This window comes from Pelmatolapia mariae, linkage group LG18, assembly GCF_036321145.2.
Source record: "Pelmatolapia mariae isolate MD_Pm_ZW linkage group LG18, Pm_UMD_F_2, whole genome shotgun sequence".
NCBI lineage: Eukaryota > Metazoa > Chordata > Actinopteri > Cichliformes > Cichlidae > Pelmatolapia > Pelmatolapia mariae.
In genome coordinates, this window is record NC_086243.1 from 9342797 (window position 1) to 9365412 (window position 22616).

The 22616-nt window shown below is 41.9% G+C and overlaps 1 protein-coding gene across 2 annotated transcripts; it reads right to left on the reverse strand.

Moving 5' to 3' along the window:
• Positions 1 to 481: 481 nt before the first annotated feature.
• LOC134616680 (phospholipid phosphatase 3-like) lies at positions 482 to 13151 on the reverse strand. Of its 2 annotated transcripts, none has more exons than XM_063461620.1 (6): positions 12814 to 13151; positions 6868 to 7025; positions 3355 to 3635; positions 3188 to 3245; positions 2919 to 3095; positions 482 to 2074 (listed from the first exon to the last, which is right to left on the reverse strand). In XM_063461620.1, exons 1-6 carry the CDS (start codon positions 12950 to 12952, stop codon positions 1946 to 1948), a joined length of 942 nt encoding a protein of 313 aa, XP_063317690.1. In that variant the 5' UTR covers positions 12953 to 13151; the 3' UTR covers positions 482 to 1945. The 2 variants fall into 2 exon arrangements, with proteins under 2 accessions (XP_063317690.1, XP_063317691.1); XM_063461621.1 differs by lacking the exon at positions 6868 to 7025 and adding an exon at positions 7868 to 8022.
• Positions 13152 to 22616: the final 9465 nt, after the last annotated feature.

Below are 22616 nucleotides of genomic sequence, written 5' to 3' on the forward strand. Positions count from 1 at the left end.
GACTACCGAGATATAAAGAAAAACTGAGAATTTCTTTTTTGTCTTCAAGTAAAATAACATAACCAAACACACTCTCGGTCTTGGTTTTAGGCGTTTTATTAAAGACATTTTTATTTTTGATATAATCACACAGTTTCATCGTACAAAATTTCACAAAGTTAGAAAAATACTCACTCTTAAAAAAAAAAAAAAAAAAAGTACTGAAGCTGTCTGCTTAGAGAGCTTTGTGTTTTTTTTTATAAAACTTAATATTCATGCTCTGCCTCTTCAAGAAGCTCGTATTCCATTTACACAGGTGTCAGAGTCATAGTGGACATTTCACCAAAATGCCTGCTGTACACACGCACAGCACGAAACAACATGTGGGGGGGGGGGGAATTTTTTATATATATATATATATATATATATATATATATATATATATATATATATATATATATATATATATATATATATACATACATACATACACATACACACATATACACACACACACACACACACACAAGAATGCTCAGATTCTATATAAAGTACATTTATAAACACATCAGACTAAAGTTTCAACTCCGTCGAGTTAGGATGACATTTTGATATTTCACCCAGTGGTTACAGTTATCATTGTGCTAGGTAATTACATTAAAAACATACAAATATACTGGCATCATTATAAAATGGTCGTCTATTATATAATGCAGAGCTAGCCCTAGCTTGTTGCTAGCCCTTTTGTGTTACTTTACATGACTTTGAGTTATTTAAAATGTGCTGAAAATAATGACTAAATTGTGCTTTGGTACTGAAACAGGTAGCTGCTGCTCTATGAGTGCGCGTCTTGTTGTTTTTTTAGGTGTATGTGTGCATATACAGTAGATGTACTGAACATATATACACACACAAACACACACACACCTGTATAGAATCCAATACATCACAGGATTTGTCATCATGGGAATCATCACCAAGATTAGTAATAGTACAGAGCAACAGTGCTCCTGTTTTGAGTTGTGTCAGTTGGAGCAGGTGCTTGTTCTCTGGCTGGAGAGTAGGCTATAAACACTGAGATATACAAACTTGACATTAAGGTACACTGGCCATAAAGGCCACACACACACACACACACACACACACACACACCTCTAACACTTGTGAGTACCCGTTTGGTACATACAACAGGCATTTCATTAAATGGCTCAGTGGGGGCTTGTCCTACCCTGCAGAAACAGGCCCACATCCAAAACATACGCCTTCACTGTACTTTCCAACTACTGTTACTTATGTGCAGCTTCTAAGCAACATTACATCGTGCACATTTTTTTTTTTTTTTAAACTTGACGGCTTACAAAGCTTTCCAAAAGCTTCACTTTATGTCATTCAAGTGGTGACAAAGAATACTGAGTTTAGTGCTATAAATCATACAGACTGCTTGTGTTGCAATCAAACCAAACGAAAACAACATCCTTCCTGAAATTAAGGAATTTGTTTGGTTGCCATGGTTTGTTAGGACAGGTCACACAGTGAGCGAGTGGCAGGAGCAGAGTGGCGCCCGGCACTCATAGATGCAGCTGAGGCAAGAAAGCCGCACACAGCTTTGTTTAAAGCTGCCATTTCTAAGCTGACAGTTGACATCTCCATCTTCATAACACAAAACAGGGACAAGGATCTCTTAATCAAAAGGAGGTCAGCTCTCTTTTCCACTCTGAGATTGTCTGGTGAATCAGAGGGGAAATAAAGACAAATTTCCATTCAGAAAGCTAAAGTCGCTTAACTGCTTTTCCGCAGCGTCTTCTCATCCAGTGAGATGTTCAAGACTCCAGATTTGTCTGCATTTTCCAGATCTTTGAAGTTTCCATTATCCAGTATTGACTAGTGGCTGTAGTTGTGATTTAAAAAAAAAAAAGGAAAAAAAAGGCACAGGTCAGGGTTATATACAGTCACTCTGCAGCCTTCTCTATGCTATGATGAGGTGGTTGCTCCGCTCTCTGATGTCTACGGCGGGAACAAGTTCTTTCTTCAGAGGGGTTGAAGACAAAGTAGAGCGTCTTCCTTTGGGCTTGAACAAGTCTGACACAAAGAAGACCTGTGGAGAGCATAGAGAGAAAACTCCTTTAACGTCTGAGCATCGCAAAGGGGCAAAATGTTAAAAATGTAATCAAATAACATTAAGAATGTAAGATAGAAAATAGACAATGCATTGTTTACATGGAGGGATTTTTATGAGTATGTCAGTACTTGACAAATGTAGAGAAGGTGCATTTTATTTTTTTCCTCCCATTTAAAGTCTTATTCCTCCCACTTTCACTCGTACTTTCTGTCCTTTAGAAATAGTTTGGTGTTCCTCAGGGTCTGTATGTGGTCCCTTTGCTTTTTCCACTTGTAAACATGCTTTTTGCAACATAAATTATAAACCGACTGTGCGTTTAAATGATGAAAGGAAAAAATCTTTTCATCATTTACAAGTCACAGTCTCACCCAATATAGAACATCATTACCATTGTCATTTTCTTACATACTGATATGGAAACCTTTCGTTTACACTCCATAGATAATGCTCACTGTCATCCTAAGACTTAACATAGACCCCAACAGCATCCACACACAAAAAAAGCATCATTTTCAACAGATAAACATTTTTGGTGATGCAGGAGTAGGATAGTAGTTGGAGAAAATCTAATGATTGGACAAGATCCCCTCTTGTTAAGTAGCTTAATGAGAGTGAGGACATCCACAACACCAACCTGGTGGGCAAAGAAGCCACTAAAGAAACGCAAGGTGGGCTTTTTGGTTAGCAGCGACTGAACTTTCAAAATAAAAGCGAGGGGATTGTCCACTAGAATGGCATCATTCTATTAGAAAGATTTAGCCTGTGCTCTCTTCGATTTCTGAACAAATCTAGTGCACTAGTTTGCAACACAGCCACTCACTATGCAGTAAGCCACCAGGGCTCCTTGTACGAAACCAGCCAGCACGTCAGTGGGGTGGTGCTGGTGATCAGACACGCGGGACAAGCCGGTGTAGAAAGACATCATGATGAGGGTGAACTGGGTTAAAGGGCGAAGCAGACGGGCTCCATGCCAAGTAAAGCGAGACTGGAGGTAAAACTGCAAGAGAGAGACGTTGACATACTGAGTATTCATGCAGAGAATAACAGGATGAGTAAGATGGTACGAGAATAACAAGGTCAGAAACTTACCACCAAATAAAGCATCGTGTACATGGAGAAGGACGCATGTCCAGAGAAGAAAGACTTCCTGAGGAGAGCAGATGGCAGTCAGCATTTGGAAACGGCTTAAAAACACAGCGGCCAATCAAGCATTTTATTTGGGATATTTAGAACATTTTGAGCTTTGCCCGTTTTACCTGGCCTCTTGAACTTTGCTCTCCGGGCCCCGACACTGGTAGTCAGTGATGTAGCCCAGAGAGCAGTTGACTGTGGAGAAGTCAGGATCGCACACGTCAAGAAAGTGAGGACGCAGACGGCCCACTGACACTTTGGCGATATTGGTGAAGGAATGGCTGACTGCACAGCCGAACATGAACACCCCGACCTGCTTGTACAGAGCAGAAATGTACGGGTTCCCCACAAAAGACTTGGAGCCTTCATTCAAAAAGTAGATCCTGTAGCTCTCACCAATTATAATCTGAGGGGGAGAGACGGGAAAGTTTTTATTCATTTATATTTTAAATATCAGAACAAATAAATAATGAACACACTATTAACTATTAAGACCATAGATGTTGTTATTACAGCTACAAGAGAATGCAGTGATTTCTTTGAGAAGGGGCTCGAGAAGAGCTTGTTTAGAGTTTGAAGTGTTTACCTGTGCCATTCTACAACTATGAAAACAGTGAGACGACGGGGGGGGGGGGGGGGGGGGGGGGTGTCAGACCGAGTCCACCTTGTATAGTTTTCTAGAAGTGTGTAAATAGACAGCAGTCTAAACCAGCGACTGATGGAGTGAGGCGTGTTTAGGAGGAGGTAACTCAAAACAGCTGCTGAAGCTCAAAAACGCCTTGCAACCCCCCCTCAGTCTCCCTCCTCCCCTTCCTCCTCATCCGCTGTTGTCTCAGCTCGAGAGTGGAAGGATGGAAGTCAGAGCAACAGCATCGGAGGAGGGGCCGGGCCCCGGTGGTTCTAATCAGGAGAATCGCTGAGCTGGGCGCTGTGTCTGATTCTGGTGGCCAGACTCCACAGGCGCACATCGGGGGCACGTTTGTTTTTCCCCTCCGCTGGCCGCCTTACCGAAACAGCTCAGATTTCACAAGGGACGTGTGGGTTGTTTTCATGTTAGTGTCTCAGCTTCATAAGAAATTCTTTCGAGCGGCACAGAAATAAGTCGGATTCTGGGAAAGTCTCTCTGCAGAGGGATAGCCCCTTAAGAAGATTTAACAAGCTGATAGTGCGAGCGTGTCATTTTCCCACCATTCAGGCCTTTAGAGCCGGCTCGACACAGCTCAGCGGCTTTCATGGGAAAGAGGGGAAGGGGGACAAAACACATCTGGTTCTCCTTCGAGAGATTTTTGTTTTGTTTTATACTTTGCGAACGAGCTGGCATTCGAGAATCTATGGCTGTTGCGCTGAAACCTCAAAGATAATCGTGGGGCAGGACACTGATTTGTGGCTTATGTCGAAAGTTTCGCATTTCCAAAGTGACACAGTGTTTTCTTCCCTTCTAATAAAGTTGGGCATAAATCATTTACGACACATTGGATTCTAGTTCTATAGTGGGAAATGAAGCACTAAATGGCTTAATGTTTGCGCCTGCTGGTTCAGAAAACACAGGTTGGCCAGAACGCTCCGGGGGGGGGGAAGAAAAAAAAAGAAAATGTGGATTTTAAAGTCATGTTGCGCCAGGGGAAAATGCGATATTTGGCACAGCCTTCTTGTTTGGGGCTTTCGCCACAATTCCACCCCAGCAATTACAGTATTTAACCAAACAACCATTGCATCAACCATAATTGCACAGCCAGGTCTCCTCACCATTAAAAGCCCCTGAGGGCCCAGAGTCTGCACTGGTGACTGCAGGGCGAGACGATGACAGCCGGCGACATGTCGCTCTGTCAGGTGACAGCATGTGCTGCAGCAGCACTGAGCAGAATTATCATCATCATCACTATTATTATTATTATTATTATTATTATCATTAATGTGTGTGTGCTCCATGTTCCTGTCCAGGCTGCAGCATCGCATAGAAATGTCAATGCATCCGTGTGAAAAATCACAGATTTTTCAATGATGTCTGATGTTGTCTTATTGACAAACCCATTACATAAATCATTTGGAAAATGACAACCTGTAATGTATACATACTGTGAGTATTTCAGGGCGTTTCTTGGCTGAGAATGGGCTTTTGAGGGACGAGACTATAAATGTAAGAATAATGGGTTTGCACGTAGTTAAGAAAGTGCCTGTGTTACCTTGCTGTCCATTTATTTTAGTCTTATTTATCCGTTATTGCATGTGATTTGGATGTTTGTGCTCACTTTCTTGCATGTCAGTGGTATTTGTTTAAAATACTGTGTGTGCATTCATCCTGTCGCAATTCTAAAACCACGATCAAAGAATCTACGGTATCTTACCACAGTTCCTTTACCGTGATTACCAGTGTGAGGCCTTTAATGCATGCTGAAGGTTTGTAGTTTGCTGAGACGTAATGTTTAATAACCGTTTACGTAACTAGTGAACTGGAAATGCACTAGAACAATAGAATTAATCTTCACAGTCTACCTTCCGCCTATTTGGGGATTTTTCTGTGGACCCCAATTCCAAACTATTCATGGATTTTTTTCAGAAAGGATATCTAAAAATATTTGCTCCTTATTTTCATAAGGATGATAGCTTAAGATATATTTAGTGCTTGCACTATTAAAATATGCAGTTATAAGCGTTTTTAGACGTGGTCTCAAGTATTCGTGGATTTTAGCTTTTCGTGGCAGCTGTGATCCCTAACCTCCGCGAATACCAGGTGTTGACTGTATTTATAACTGGATCATCAACACATCACCAGGCCTCTCGTAAAATGAATATTTTTCCATTTTTTTGCTGTACAAATGAAATTGTCAAGTAAAACTGTGGTCTAAACACTATCGAGGATTGTTATACACCTATACTCGCATCAACATGTTTTACACGCGTGGATTATTTTGATCCTCAGTGCAGCTGTGCACTCTGAGGTGTTTGTGAAATGTTAGGCTTCTCTCTACAGGGCCCGGTGATGGCCACCTGAAACCTGAAGCAGCAACATTATCTGGAGCAGAAAGAGCTGTTGGGCTTCATCATCGTGGCAAATAAAAATTTGATTTGATTTACAGGAAATGTGCACAGGTTCGTCGTCATCGCTTTCTCACAGGAATTTCCAAAAACCTACTCAGTGCTTTCCTTTTGCTGCAATCACCTGAATCCTCTTAAGCCCCCATCCCCCAAGGGAAAGCCCTGAGAAAATGTTGACTGGCTGTTATCCAGAATGGGGTGAAACTAATAATAAGGTGTGATAGTGCAGGTATGAGGAGTCGTCGTTCCAGCCATCTCCCAGGACAATCTCAGTTTATGGCCAGAACACATCAACCGTAAGATAAAGCCCAGCGATAAACCCCGCATTTCTCAGCACATACAGTAAAGCCCACAGAGAAGATTGTGGGTTTACTTGGTGGAAAACACAACTGTTACTAATCTAACAGCTGGAAAAGTGTAACAGCGTTACTACAAATCGTCTGTCCTGGACACGTGGCTGTAACAATGAATAAAGACTGATGGATGATGACAAAGGATGTGGTTAACATTAACTGCAGTTCAACGGTGCTGCTAGTATATGGGCAAGGTGCGAAAACATGAGAGGAGGTGATGACATTAGTGGTCAGGGTGAGAGGACTTACAGAGAGGATGGTGATTAGAATGCCAGCAGCGCTAAGCACACCGTCGCTAATGGTGTCTCCGTTTTTGGCCGGATACTTGATGGACTCATCGTCGCAGTAAAACCCTCTAGGGTAAGGATGAACTGCCTTGGACTCAGTGACCAAGAAAGGCAGGCCGGCTAGTGTGAAGAAGCAGCGAGTGGCACAGAGAGAAAGGAGGGTTGGTGGAGATGGGTGATGGAGAAGAAAGGGAGAGGGAGAGAGAGAGAAAGAGAGACGGAGGTGCTGGGTTAATGACACGCAAATTACAGGAGGACGCGGATACAAGCAAGAGGTAACGAGCGAACACGTGGGACCGGCTCAGTTCATTCTGTGGCTGCTATCCGCGACCGATGGAGAAATTATTCGTTTTGTTAACCTACAACCCGTTTTAAGACGGATTTTGGACAATCCATGTGATCACTGCTTTCAGACTTATCTGTAACTCTCCAAGCCAGCTGAAAACTGACTTATTCTCTCTGACAGAAAAACAAGCTCAGATATCTGTATTTTGGGATAACGCATATATCCAAATCCAAGCAGATGACAGAAAATTTAGTGAATTGAAAATCTTTTTTTAAAAACGTACATAAGCAAGAGTGTGGGAAACTGTGTGTGTGTTTTTAGGATCATTTAAGATTTCATAGACTAGATGACTCTTTGATCATCTTAGGGATTTATTATATAGTCCCATTTCTAAAGTGTAAAATATTTAATTTTATTGAAGCAGTGAAATAAATGGAAACCGAGGCAGCCTGAAGGGTAGCAATTAAATCTGAAAGTTAACGATACCGCGCAGTGGAAAATGGTTGGCGGTAATGTACATGATTTACAGTCAATGAGACAAAACCACTGAGAGTGAGCGAGAGGCTGCTGAACCAATCAGACCCCCCCCCTTAAAGTGTCACGGTACAGCCGGTAATGAACTGAGAGCGTCCCGACGTGTTCTCTCGTTTTCTTACTTCACCGCGCAGGAACTTACTGAGACCACAGGCACAGTGAAGCCCACTGCCGTGAGCACCGCGGTGGACACTGTGCTGTTCTTATAGGGCAGATTGATGCTGCTGTCACTGCAGGAGAATCCTCTCTGGTAAGGCGGGAAGGGAGATTTGTGCAACAGCAGGGCAACGAGCGTCACTGCATGGTTGGGCAGACAACAGGACCACAAAGACAGACATGTTGGATCAACAGAGAGAAAAAACAAACAAAACAAAACACATTCAAAACATTTACAGTAAGTTTACGAGCTTATCGCATCCCGGTTGCGCGTTATCGTAAAAAGAAGAAAAAATGATAACCATTAAATCAAATCATCACCATTTTGCACTTGACTTAAGTGAACCGCTTGAGCTGAGAATAGCATCAAATGATTTCAAGTTCCCATTAAGACGGTAAGATGGGCCCTGTTCTTAGGAGGCAACGCTGCTGTTAACTGACAAGAAAAAACACACGCTATCAGTCCTCCTTCCTTTCCTGCCGAGGCTTTCAAGTACTCCTAAAAAGGCCCTTTTAAAAGACGCCTCGGGGGAGGTGTTTGTGTCCGATAGATTGAGTGTTTTTCGGCAAAAGTGCCAAAAAGATCTTATTTATTCTCCGACAACAAACAGAGAGTGGGTGTAGCTAAGATGCAAGCCAACCCCCCCAAAACAACAACTTATTTTCCCCGTCAATTTCCTAAAAGACTTCAGCGAGGACTTTGATATTCGAGGGTACCCAGGGGGAGGCCTCAAATCTCGGACAGAATTTGGAAAACGCAATTTCAAACGACTTCAAAGCAACGTTTAGCTTTCGAGCCACTCTCTGAAGACGTCCGCGATCTGCAGACACAAAGAAAAACAAGCAGACTGGTGGTCGTTTTGGGGGGGGAGCGGGTACAATTTCTCAAAATAAATGTCAACACATGCTCCAGTCACTGCTGAGCCCCTTTACATCCACACACACACACACACACACACACACACACACACACACACACACACACACACACACACACACACACACACACACACACAAACATACAGCTGACTCGGGGGTGCCTTTGAAGGTCCAGCTGTGGGCTGGGCTCAGGTTACAGACAGAACTCTGGCACTCTGAATGCTGGGGTAAGTCCTGCCACATTCAGCAGGATTCACATTATTAATTCTCTCGCTTTCACTGTTGTTCTTCAAACAAACACCTGGATGGAGCGGCTGTGAAGCAGGTCCAGTGAAGAAGAAGAAAAAAGAAAAAGAGCAGGGTGGGACATTAACAGCTCTGGAACTGTAAAAATACACTGCAGTTTAAAGTCTGCTAAATCCTGCATGTCTGATCCCTTCAGTTTGGTTAGTCTGGCTATGAAAAGAGCAACATGAGCCTTTCCAAAGCAGGGACTTAGTCTGTTCAAACTGCTGATACAAAGGATTTAGGGAGGGAAAAAATAAAAAAGGCACAGAAGCTCAAAATGCTACATGTGAAACACATTGACCTGAGAGCTCTGACCCCTGTGACCGCATCCAAACACATTCACAAACCCACAAACCACAAGGCCAGAGACTGATGAAAGAAACCAGTGGATGGCAAACGGCCTGATGAACTTAGGAGGACACAGCTTTTGAGGAACCAGCGTGAGGTCAACGGTTCCAAAGCGGTGATTGGAAAAAAAAAAAAAAAAAAAAAAAAAAAAAAATGTGACCCCTGCTTGCCTCAGGTTTTTCTTCCACAGTCCTTTGACCCCCTGCATCCGAAACAGAGCTGCAGCATCAGCAGTGAGTGCGGCATCTTGGGATTTTCCCTCCCCTCCTTCCTCTTTTTCCCCTCATCTAAAAGTCAGCGGGGAGGGCGAGGGGGTGGAGGGTGTTCTCATCACTGCCAACAACAACACCAGTCAGCAGGCGCGAGTCTGCCATTCGCGCTAGCAGCATCGGCCCAAAGACAATAAAAAAAAAAAAAAACCAAGCAGAATGTTGGAAGATTTTTCTTCATGATCTCCTTCTCGCACGTCTTCTCCAAAACAACTGAGGAGACCAAATGTGAAAATAAGCAAACCCCGTAAACGAAGACCGATGATGACTTTTCCAGCTCACGAATGAGCGCGGCGTAATGTCAAAACACGGCAGAAGACTCATCATCAAGATCTGACAGCTCCATGCAGCCACACCTTGTGGAAACTAGAATAAATATGTAGTAAACACACACTCCGAATTCAATCCTCACTATACTCCGGGAGGCATTCGCCAATACGCCAAACACGGCTATTAAAAACAAACAGACGCACATTTTCCACTTGCAGGGATCCCTCACTGTCTGCTGGCCTAGAAATGTATACATACATGTCTGAGGCAGCTGTGGCATATACACAGATGAAGTTGTTTTCACCCCACACACAGTCATTCAGGGTTGGCGCAGGTCTGCCTGCTTGGGTTTTAATGAAAATCCCAGTGAAATCAAATGTGAATCTTACATCTTGACTGCTACACTGGACTAACAATATCATTTGACAGGTTTAACACAAACATTTATTAAACTGGAACACCTCAGTGCTTTTCTCTTTTCTGAAAGGTCTGTGGGTTAAGCTGTTTTTATGAAAACTGTGTCACAAGAAGGAATCTAGGAGCCTACGAGTTCCTGGAAAGAGAACTGGATTAACTGGAAATAACTCGTTTCAGAAAGAAACCAAGCTCATGTTTACTACTCCCAAAGTAAAGACACTTTTAGTTTTGCTTGTAGAGGCTTGTGTTGGCCTCCAACGCATCCAATTACAATTAGTAATGAAACACATTACGAAAGTGAGGTTCTCTGTTTTTCCTCATTCTGGTGAGCAGGCCTTAAGGGATTTAAAAAAACAAAACAAAACAAAAAAACAAAAACCAGCATAATTCTCCTAAATCTGTGCGAGGTGTGGTAAAAAATTCAGAGTGTTACCCATTAGCCGCCAATCACCAGTTTAGTTGTGAAGCTGGGCAAAGGCACGGGTAAACGTGATCAGGCGATTAACTGGAGAGTCAGTTGCTACAGCTTAGAGTAAATGTGAACCCAATCACCCCCTCGCCCCGGGGCTGATTGAGGGGCATTTCTTTCTTTTTCCTTCTCCCAATTCAGTTCCAGTCAACACTGAATCAGCATGACTTTCTCATCCAGACGACTCCCCCTGTTGTTATCTTTACATGCACTGGCGGGTCCATGGGGAGCACATTCACTCAAAGTGCATGACAGAGCTGGGGAGCAATATCCTGGGATGCAGTTTTCCCCAGAAGTACAAATCAGTGTGTGAGAATGAAGGAGAAGTGGTGATTAACCAGCGCTGGCCCGACGTTTCCTCCTTGTGGTTGCTCTGTTCAAGCCACATCTTTAGCCAGAAAAAACACTCTTGGTTTGTTGACAAGCTCCTCTGTGGGAAGTTATGTACATACAGAAGAAATGACGGGGATTTACCCTCCACAGAGATACAAAAAGTAAAATTACACTTAAACTAAATATAGCTTGTCAAAGAAAGATTGTTTATAGTCTAAACCACTGTTAACAATAGCTTAACTGGTATCCAGTATAGATGCGGCTTTATCTTACCACTGCTGCGGTGTTTGCAATCATGACTTTACACCAATATTCCACTGAACAACACAATGCAAACATGTGGTTGTATCACAGCAGAAAAAGAAGTCAAAGGTCTGAACCACACAGCACCCTCCCCACTTTTAAAACTGGGACTTTCATGTTCTGAACGTTTCACCCAGTGTGTGCAGCTGCTGAACATCACAGGACCAGAACGGATCCACACACACACACACACTCAGCTCTGACCTTTTCACCACTTCCCTTAATTACACCACACACACAGAAATATTATGCCAGATGTTCAGATCTGAAGAATTCCTGCTGCTTTGGAATGTGGGCCATTCTGGAAAATAAAATGAACAGTCAAAGCAGAAGTCCATACAGGTGTGGGTGGAGACCAAAGAAACGTATATCCCTCCTGGAGCACTTTATTAATTTCTTTCCACTTGAACTGCATTTTTTAGGGGTTAGGCTAATGTAATTTTTGGAAAACCACATGTACTTTAATAGCTAAATAAACAGGCCAGAGTAGCCAATGCTTTGCTTTAGTTACAAAGTTTGTGAAAGCTGTTGTGGCAGAATCACATGTGATATTATCACTTTTTGTCTCATTATTTAATACACATTTTTACAGCAGACATGAAGAAAAAAGGTAATGCAAATGCAGTGTTTTAATATCACAAATGAACTACAGGAAAAATACATTTATATTATTACTCAGTGGTGTCAAACATATGGTCTGAGGACTAGAGTCGGCCTGGCAAGGACTTTAATCTGGCCCCCTGGATGTCTTGGAAAATAAGGAACACATTTTGACCTTTAAACTACATATTCAGAATTATTTTTTTTTACTGATTAAGACTTTCCCCCACAGCCATTCATACTACAGTAATGAAGCAACAGATAAATCATTAAATGACAGTAAAGTTCCGTTTTTTCCACAATCTACATGCCTGTTCTTTTTACGCCTATACACAGAAAATAAATAAATACAATGAATGAATTACCAAAAATTTTAGCTTTATTAATACAGGACAGCCTGGGCAGACTTTCACACATTTATTTCTTACAATTTCCGCCCAAAGAGTCTTGCAGAGTCCACTTTCTTCCACTAACATGATGCAGCATTTCTACGTGAAACTGCACTTCTTTTTCTTATATTGAGAAGCGTCGGGAATGAAATGTGCAGTAAAAAACTACTTTTCTCTTAAAGAAAGTGAGTGTCACGACATCAAACGAGTTCGGCATCCCTGGTATCGAGTATAAGCCGGGGCAGCCACACACGGTCCATTTGTAACACACCAGAAGTAACAATGAAACCAGCAAGAAGCCGCAAACTTCCCGCCAAACGTTCCCACAGTAACGTGACGCGGCTAAAGTGATTTTTCGGGCTCTTACCTAAAAACAGGCAGAACAGATCCACTCCGACCAGCAGCTTCCTCCTGCTGTGGTCTTTGCAGTTATTGTTGTTGAGCGAACTCCCGCCGTTCTTCGTGTCAGCTGCCATGGCTTTCTCATAGATCAGACAGCGTTGCATTTAAAGCGTTTTGCGTGTTTGGTTAAAAAAAGGAGGAGGGAGCAGAATAAAAATGAACTGGTAGCTGTTGGAGTTTATTTCTCGGTCTACAACACGTGTCTCTACAGGAATCCTAAGTAGGAGCGGTCACGCGAGTATCTTTGGTCAGCTGGAAAACACTGTGGAAACTACTCGCTCCTCACTACTGGCTCACCTTCCTCTAACCATCCTTTACTCGTTTCTGCAGGGATAGGTCCTGTCACAGCCTTTCAAGAAAACCCCTCCTCCGGCTCCTCCTCTTTCAATTAATTCCATGTGCCCGGTGGGGACTCCCCCCACCCCACTCACCTCTCAGGGCTGAGGGGGCCCCAGTCAACACAGCAGCAACAAAGCAAAGAAAAAGAAACTTTTTTTTTCTCCTTCAAATTCTGGAGCAAGTTCTCATTTTCCACTTTAAATAACTCATAGATGGAGGGAAAAACCAGTAGGAAAATTTCCTTGATTTTGCAGACTTTCTGCTCATCCACTTTCTTCTGCTCATCCAATTCAGGGTTGCGGTTGGACTGAAGCAATTTGCGCACTCAAAGTGCTTTCTTGGTACCATCCTCATTCACCTATTTACACAAACATTCATTAAAAGTACTTTTAACCTACGCCTGACATGCTCTTAAATACACTGCAATAGATGCAAGTTAATTACAGTTGACAAAATTAACTTACTGAGCCACAGCCACCACCTAAATCCAGCCCAGATTATTCATTTATATCAATGAACACAGAGAGCAATTCACTCCAGCGTGCATGTCTTTGGACTGAGGACGCCAGAGTACCCAGAGTGAGGTAAAGAACACATTTGTGAAGTAATACAAGGATAGAACACCCAGCCATATCATATGTTCTTAAGATATCATTTGTAACCCTGATAAGCACAGCCTCAGTACTGGGATGCTTTAACACGGGGGGGGGGGGGGAACTCCAGGTCTCATGTGACAGTGTCCTGCATATTTTAGATTGATTCAGGTGTGTTGACCCAGGGTGCAAATGATTCGTTTTTTACCAGGCCTCTGGAGATCTTCAAAACATGTTGAGGTAATTTAGCAATTTGAATCAGCTGTGTTGGATCAAGGACACATCTAAAAGCTGCAGGACACCGGCCCTTGAGGTCTGGAGTTCCCCCACCACTGCCTCAAACTCAGTCATAAGAAAAGACTGTACACAAACAGCATAGGAAAACCAAACAGTGTCATAAAAGCATAACTCAATGTCAACTATTTATTAGATGTTACACTGAAACAACAACAAAAAAAAGAAAGAGAAATGTAAACAACATTTCTGGAAACAGTCATAACTAAGCAACCACAAGTGAACACTTAACTACTGTTACTGGTATTTAGACAAAGTGTAACAGTTTAATATGTGCACCATCTACTCATTTCAGTGACTTCCAGAGTAATGAAAACAAACAAAAAAAACCCCGACTACTATTCGCAACAAGTAGGTGATATCACAGTTCAATTAGTATTCATGGTGGGTTTTTTCTTCACAGCAGAGGGTCAAAGTCATAATATCAAGCTCCACAGAGTGATAATTAGGTGTCAGCATATAGCGGTGGGGGAGGAAGAAGTTCCAGCTCTGTGAAGTCAACTTCTTGTTCACTGTCAAGAAGAACAACACAGGGCATTACAACAGTTTATGAGAAAGATGGCAAAGAACATCTTACCCAACCCTGAGTATTACAGTACATGCTTCTATGGGTACTCAGTTTATTGTTTGTCATAATAACAAAGTTAGGCTTTCTGATCAGAAGGAAACAGGCAACACTTACGGATATGGAGGCTCCTCAACCGCACTCAAGAAGTCTAGATAAAGACGAACGGATACAAGTGTCACGTCAGCTTTGAACAACCAGCAACGCAAAATAACTAACAGCAGCATGACTCCAGGTCATTTAAAGCAGATAAAGGTTTCTCAAGTTATTTTCCATTAGGGAAAAAGTCTCCAGTGTGTATGAGTACCCCGTGTTTAGCTTCACCATTATCAGTGAGGGCGACATGTGGTGACATAGTGGAGCCATGGCAGAGAAGGGGAGGGGAAAAACAAAAACTACTTACTCTGAGGTTCATGGCTAAACAGGACACAAGAAGAGGAAAGAACAGTGCTGTTGAATATAAAGACAAGCAGCTAGAAACACGACAAGTTTGCATAAATAGTTTCTGAGGTTAAAGGTTACAAAAATAAAACCTTGTAAACTTTGCTCCATCATCATCATCATCATCATCATCATGGACATCACCAAGTTCATCTTTGGTCTGGTGAAAGAAGACTGCCAACTTCTGCAGGGCTTCATGCTTAATTCTGAAGAGCAGCAGTAATGTTGCAAATTTAGTTGTTTTATTTTGTCCAGCTTCCAAATTCTTACACAGAAACAAGACTGTGCAGGGTGAGTAGAACCCAACCACAACACCACCTTGACTAAAGTCCTTGAAGCAGAGCTTTTTATTAAAGGCTACTTTTTGTACTTCCTGGAACAGAAGACAAAACGTTTTAGTAAATTTGTATTGGCCTGAGATTTCAAAGTAAAAGCCTGGTGATAAAAGGCTCAAAAAGCTTCCTTCAGCTAAGGTAAAAGCCTTCAAGGCAATGCTATCAAAGTCAATTTTTATAATTTAGTTTTAGGCTTAACCTAAACTCAGTGTACCATAAAAAAAAAAAAACTTAAAAAACAAAACAAAACAAGAACAACAGCAAAAAACCCCACTTATGTTACAAATCCACTGTTAAAAAAACCCCAAAAACTAATAGTGTCCATCCTTTGTGTGTTAGTAAGATGTCGATAAGTAGGTTAAATAAAACAGCAAGCGTTGGTTATTTAACCATCTCTGCCACTTAGGATTTAAAATATCTCAATATTTTGGACTTCAAGCTTTGCTCACTTAGACAATCAGCAGCTTTTCTCACTTCTGATTCATTGTTTCGCTTAAATTTCAAGTAAATTGGCCAATATTTTACCAGCTGGTGCCCTCCCTTTGTTGGATGTGATTACAAATTGAATAGCTTTTAGATTTATGCAGTTGCTCGCACAAAAGAATAAACTGGAATACCTCACAGATGATTATAATTGGAGTTTTTAATCATTTTGTAAAAGAAAATTATGCCAATCAAGAAAAAACTCATACGCAGGTAACAGGTTAACAAAAAGAGAACCCAGCAGTTAGCCAGTTTCTCGGTCTGGTGATTCGCCTTTCTCAGGCAGACTTAATCAGCTAAGATTTTTAAGTTTATCATCCAGTGTGGCAATGATAGTCTTTAGTCTCTCCTGTAATCAGTAGAGGTCTCTAGAAACACTCCCTGTATCGCTACAGCTTCAAGGACCTTGTAAAATGTGTCCCAATATTGTTTTTGCTTCTCTTCCACCTTTAATATTTACTTGCTCATTATCACAGTAAGTGATCATAAATTAGTCCACAACACAGCATATATACACTTGCTAAGAAGCAGTGCAGTAATGTTTATGAAGGGTTGGAAAGGGAAATAATGTGTCTGCTCTGACATCCGTGTGTTTGAGACTTACTGCGAGTGCAGGTCTTCCAGGTTGGCGTCATTCGGTGTGTTCTGGGCACCAGCATGAACACATGCTGTCAAAGTGAACAAATGAAGGGCAGAGGTGTAAGTGGAAGGGCGAGACAGGAACGGGGTTAGTTAAAACGCAGACTGAAGAGGGAGGAAGTAAGAAAAACATATGGTAAAAGTGCACATCAAAGCCCTGCTACAGTCTGCCATTGCATAAAACAACCAGAGTTCCCTTTAAACAGGAGAGAGTGGGGGTGGGGGTAGGCATCTTCTGTTGGCCCGTTTCAACTTCAAAAGGACGGGACATAAAAATGTACTCACACGTCTCGGGCACTGAAGCCGTCTGCTGAGAAAAGCTGCTACCCAAATTGAAGAGAAAGAATATTTAGTGTTCATTTCTCATTTTTAGAAGTGACACTGATCAAAAAGCTGCTTTGAATAAATGCCAAACATCTTACTGGCTCTCACTGAATGGTGAGAGGGTCTCATCTTCATAGGCCCACTCCTCACTGTCATCTGTGACTGTGTGAAGAAGGAAAAAGGAATAAAATAAACAATTAAGCCTGACAAGCATGCTAATGAAAGCCCATGAATTCCATCAGTATCAGAAAATAACACCCGGCCGTAAAGCAGATGACAGCAGTTAAGTGACACTGGCTGGAATCCAGCCTCAGTGCAGCAGCACTCTGTCAGTCATGCAGAGCCTCCTGAAACTTACAACTGCTTGTTAGAACAGGCTGGTTTGATGATCTGAAAAACAAAGAAAAAAATGAATCATGACACACTGTTTTTTTGTTTTGTTTTTTTTAAATTGAGAAAATAAAATGTGATCAGTGTGCTACCCAGTACCTGCTTCCAATACTTATGTTATCTCCCTCCATGTTGCCTCCTCGCCCTGCTGCTTGAGCCTTCTTGCCGAGTTCCAGCATCTCCTTGATATTTAGCTCCACATTCATCACTGAAATATAACCATCTGCAAAGGGCAAGGAGAGAGCAGCAAAGTAATGACACCAAATGTGGAAACACTCCTGTTATATCAACATCTGTTGTATCCATGCTATGGTTTTAAAGTCCAGATGTTATTAAGCCATTCTTATTTCATACTTACAAATAACACAAAAGTGAACTCACACTTGTTGTTGGCGTCTCGGGCCAACCATTTGCCTTTGGGGCAGTTGGTGGTGCGGATGATGCTGACCGTGTCCCCGCTCTTCACAGGCAGATCATTCTTGCGGACTTTACTGGCCACCATCACCTTGGCATGGTACATCGGCTCTTCGTCCCCAGTCACCTACGAGGTCACGTAAAAGACTGTATGTAAACGATGGACATATCCACAATGATGTTAGAGTTTTAAGGTTCAATATTAAGATTTTGACCACTGCCCTGTCTTTTTTCTCTTTGGATTGACGGAGGCTGGAGTGCCAATTAATCTGCTAATGCTTGCAAGCTTGGAGAGCAAGCTGCATTCATAAACCCTGCGGCTGCAACGTACACACACACACCTAGTAATTATTGCTAAGATTACAAAGCACTTACTCATCAGCTTCAGCTGTCGGTGTCTGAACACCTGTAAAATCAACTTAGCCACTCAGAGTTGTTATGAGCAAGTGAACTATGCACAGCAGTGAAAACTGTTTTTTGTACCAGGTTGTAAACAAGCTTTTTAATGCTGTAAAGTTGGACATTTTAACATGAGACTATGGGAATTCCTACAGGTACTGGAGTTTTTAACACTTTCTGCATTGGTTTCATTTTCAGAAGCTGTCCCTGGATGTCACACACTCACAGGCTGGCAAACTGCGAAAACAAATATTTGTTTTGTTGTATTCATAAAGACTTGAAATTAGACTTCTAGTTAGTGAAATCGATCACATCAGGGACACATTTACTGAGGTTACAGATGAAAGGATTTTTTTTTATTTCCAAAAAACAGAGGTGTCACCCTCTGCTGGCTATTAGAAAGAAAAGTATATGGTACTTTTTCAGAGACTAAAGCCACATCCATCTGTTATACATTATAGGAGTCACATCTTAGCAATGAGCTGCACTGTCTTACAAACACCTAAGCAGCAAAAAAAGTAAAGCACAAAAATGTTTTACATCTTTGAAGAGATGCTGCATTGATTCCATGTTTGAAGTTTTATTAAAAAAATTAAAATTCAGGAAGTAACATTTCCCAACCAACTGATGACTTAGAAAAGCTGAATAAACAGTAACCAAAGGAAACTAAAATCAAAAGTCATCATCTCAAAACAAATCACCCCCCTTACTTTGAACTTCTTTTTCATTTCATTTTCCTTCTTCTCCCTCTCTTTTTGCTCCTTTTTTTCCTTTTCCAATCGTTGTTTCTCCCGCTTCTTCTGTTCTTTATGGTCAGCGGGGTTGGGAGTGTTCATCATGCTAAGAAAAATGTGAAAAAAGGGATTAGGTATAGGAGTAGCTTGTTTGTTTTTTTAAAATCACATGTTCAGTAAAAAGATTTACATGTCTGACATACCTGTGCATATGATTATGGGCCAAATGTTCACCTGATACACAAACCCTGCAGTTTGATAACCATAGGAAGGGAATGGATGTCACAGTGTCAATGACAGAACAAAGGTATTACGTTTACGAGAAGGGAAGGAGGGAATGAAGGAAGGGAAAAAAGAAAAAGCATACCATGGATTCTTTTGCCTTTTAACACATGACGACTCCTTTTGAGGAAAAAACAAACAAACAAGACAACACTAGATACAAAATACACCCTAAAATACACTTTTTAAAGTCGCTAAGATGATTATATACTCTGATTTAAAAATGAGTTACCTTTGGCTGGTGGTCCGCGTATGGATCTGTAAAAAACAAAAACAAAAACAGTGATTATAAATGAGAATAAATGTCTGCAAATGGTTTTATTTTAAGAATAAAATGTGTGTTAAGTACTTACTCTTCAGCCCGCCTTTTCTTTTAGTGGAGTTTTGGCTCAAAGTGAATTTGTTCATATTCTCAACATCTTCATATATGTTAGTATACGTTTCATAGTAACTGTCCTGTTGATGTCCACTGTAAGGGGAATGTATAAAGAGCACACTGTTATATGAAGAAGAAAAAAAAACTGATTCCAGTTAGTATAAAACTTACCATGAGTGGCTACTAAGCTCTTTTTCCTCTGGGAAAGACTGACACTCAGCAACTCCCACATCAGTTTCATCAGACGGAGATTTAGGAAAAGAATCGACAAGCACCTCTTTGCTCTGGGACCTCTGCTGTGGTATAGCAGGCTCTGGGAACTCTAACAAGTTTATTGGTTCAGGGAAGCTGGCTGGATCAAGGGGTATTATGTTTTCACTGCCAAGGTTCAGATCTTGGATGATGGAGCTCACACCGGGCCCCGCAGGATCATGCGCTGACAAGTCAGCTTGTGGATGCTCAGCGTCGACAGCTGTGTGAGGGTTAGCGCTGACTAAGTCTAAGGCCTCCAGTTCTAGTGCAGCAACATCAACACCTCCACTTTCTGCTGTTTCCATCTCTGTATTTTCAAAGTCTGGAAACTCTGGGGCATCCAGCAGAGGGTTGGAGACGGGTGGGTGCTCAGACTCTGCTTGGCTAACGCTTGGTGACACCACTATAATAAGAAAGTAAAAGCAGTATTTGAACAGATGTTAGGCCTCACCACAAAAAGAGGAATAATGTGAACTGCAGAGAGGATAATGCTAAGTCACTGATGCCTAAGCACATGAACTGTGGCCACAGAACTGAAGATGCAATAAGAGGAAAAAAAAGAAGAAATGAAACATTAATCTCTATAAACAGACTGATAGCCCTTTCCAACATGCATCTGTTTAACCTGAGATGTTATTAGGAGTACTGCTAATAAATAAGCATTCTAACTGACGCTATATAGACAGCAGCTGATGTTAAAACCTAAAATAAAATAAAACATACATTTTTCCTATTTTTCCAACATTAATCAGGTTTTTCTTAAGATCAAGAAACCTTTTGTTGTCAACTATGTTTTCTAATATGACTGATCGCAGCCCAAGTCATTTGTCCAATTATTCCAACACCTAATGCGCAATTTGAGATGCAGGTAAACTGTCTACGCGACAGCAAGAGGAGGACAGAATTTGCTAAAACGCATCAGCTAACCTTCGCTGACATTTTCTAATAGGTTTTTAACACAAATCTATTCTCTGCTATTACTCCCAGTGGCCATGTCTGTAGACTTGCTGAGACTCTCATACCAGTAAACAGAGGCACATGGTAATAGCTGAGATCTACTAATGGAGGTCTGAGGGGCTTTGCCGGCACTGGCCCCAGTGTTCTCAGATCAGGCAGAGGCTTCTTTAGTGGGACACATGGTGGATGAAGTTCAACAGTCTTCACTGGCAGATTTTCAGATTTCTCTCTGCCAAGCTGCTTATCCAGTGCTGATTCTTGAGGGGGGAAAAAGCATTAAATATGAATAGTACTAGCAATGTATATAATAATTTATGTTATAACATTAACACACATGATGAAACTGCAGATTTTGACATTTGTCACTCTTGACACTCTGCATATAGCTTACTGCATAAAGCGTTGTTGGTTTTGAAGAAAGGCCGGGCTGAGATACAAGCCAGATGTGAAAGACACACTGGTGGGGGGGTGGGCAGATCAGTCCCAAGGCTGTCAGTGGTCCTCGGTGGTGGAGTGAACTCCTTGCCTGTGTTGTCAGGGGAATGCAAGCTCTTGGGTTTGGAAGAGATCAACATGTTTCGGCGTGAGAATTTCTTCTTGGCCCTCTCCAAAGTGCTCATAATTTTATTGTCGGAATCGACTGTGGTCTCTGCTGAAGGAGGGGTGACTGGGACATCTGGACTGGAGAGGGGGTATTCACTGTTTGATTGGTCACTTTGGAGTGAAGCCCCATCCTCTGTGGTTTGTTTTTCCACTGATGGCAACTCACCAGGAGCGCTACACGGTCTGGTGGTCAAATCACCATATGTGGGCTCATCTCCGCTTTCCGCACTGACCTTTGATGCTTTGACTGATTTGAATGGAAGCAGCAAAGCCTTCTTCTTGATTTTAGTTTGTGGCAAGGCTTCCTTCCCCGACTCTGGTTCGGGTTTGTACTCTCTTCTGACTGGTGTTTCTGTCTTCTGATCTTTTGCGGGCAGGACAGGAAGCACCAGGGGCATGTACCGAGAATGCCTTGCTGTGCCGTCTCCATTAGTAAGCTGAGATGACGGGGAGGTCCGCTGAGGTTGCAGCGGAAAGGAAATCGGCCTCTTGCCTCCAGACAGTCGCAGTGCATCTCTGAAAATGACACGAGGAAGCGCTGGAGTCTTGTTTTCTGCAGCAGTATTAATACTGCTAACCACAGTGCAGTGACCTCCAGGTGGAAGAATCTGTTTGGGTTTTTCAGCAACAGCTGGACGGCTGGTTTTGGATTGAGCCAGGAGAGCCTCTTCCTGAAATTTGGCCCTCAGTGCTTTGAAGTTGATTGGTCCCTCCTGAGAAAAAAAAAAAAAAAAACGTAAGTAAAAGAAAGCACACAAGTATATAGATGTTATATGGTCAGTTTAACTCTTTTCCCTCATAAAGACAAGGTTTGATGACCTCCTCTGAACCCTTAATGACGAGCGCTGACACCTCAGTATATATCCATAAAGACATGGTGTGACAACCAATTGAAGAGTTTGTCTTTTTCCAAGGACAGCTACATGGGCAGAGACCACCCTCACTAACTTCTGATACAAACCCAGTCATTTTTTCTATAAGCAGGCCCGAAATATGACAGAAACTGCTCAGTTTAGAAAAAAAAAAAAGCTTCAAGGGTTGCTGCTGCTCAGCATTCAAGGGGTAAAGAGATAAGCCTACAAAAATGACAAAACACGTTTTTTCCTCAATTACTCCCCTGAAAGTGATACAGAAATAATTTTACGTTCCATCTGTCCAACAAAATTCCTATAATTCAATAGGTAATGCTTGCATATGCTGAGAAACAGGAATGAAAATAAACTTTCTAAGTTTCCAATCCTACCTTACCTATCAATCATACAAATGACACGTGAAGGTACCTTTTCTTGGTACTTTAAAACTATTTTTCTAACTGCAGAGTTTAAAGTAGTAATCCGCTCACCTAAAT

Bases quoted from the DNA above. Each gene is read 5' to 3' on its own strand.
- LOC134616680 (XM_063461620.1), bottom strand. From the start codon at position 12,952: ATGCAACGCTGTCTGATCTATGAGAAAGCCATGGCAGCTGACACGAAG. The intron at 7,026-12,813 runs GTAAGAGCCCGA...TCTTCACACTAG, and splicing joins TCTGTTCTGCCTGTTTTTAG to CCGGCCTGCCTTTCTTGGTC. The intron at 2,075-2,918 runs GTGAGTGGCTGT...TGCTCTCCACAG, and splicing joins CCCTGGTGGCTTACTGCATA to GTCTTCTTTGTGTCAGACTT.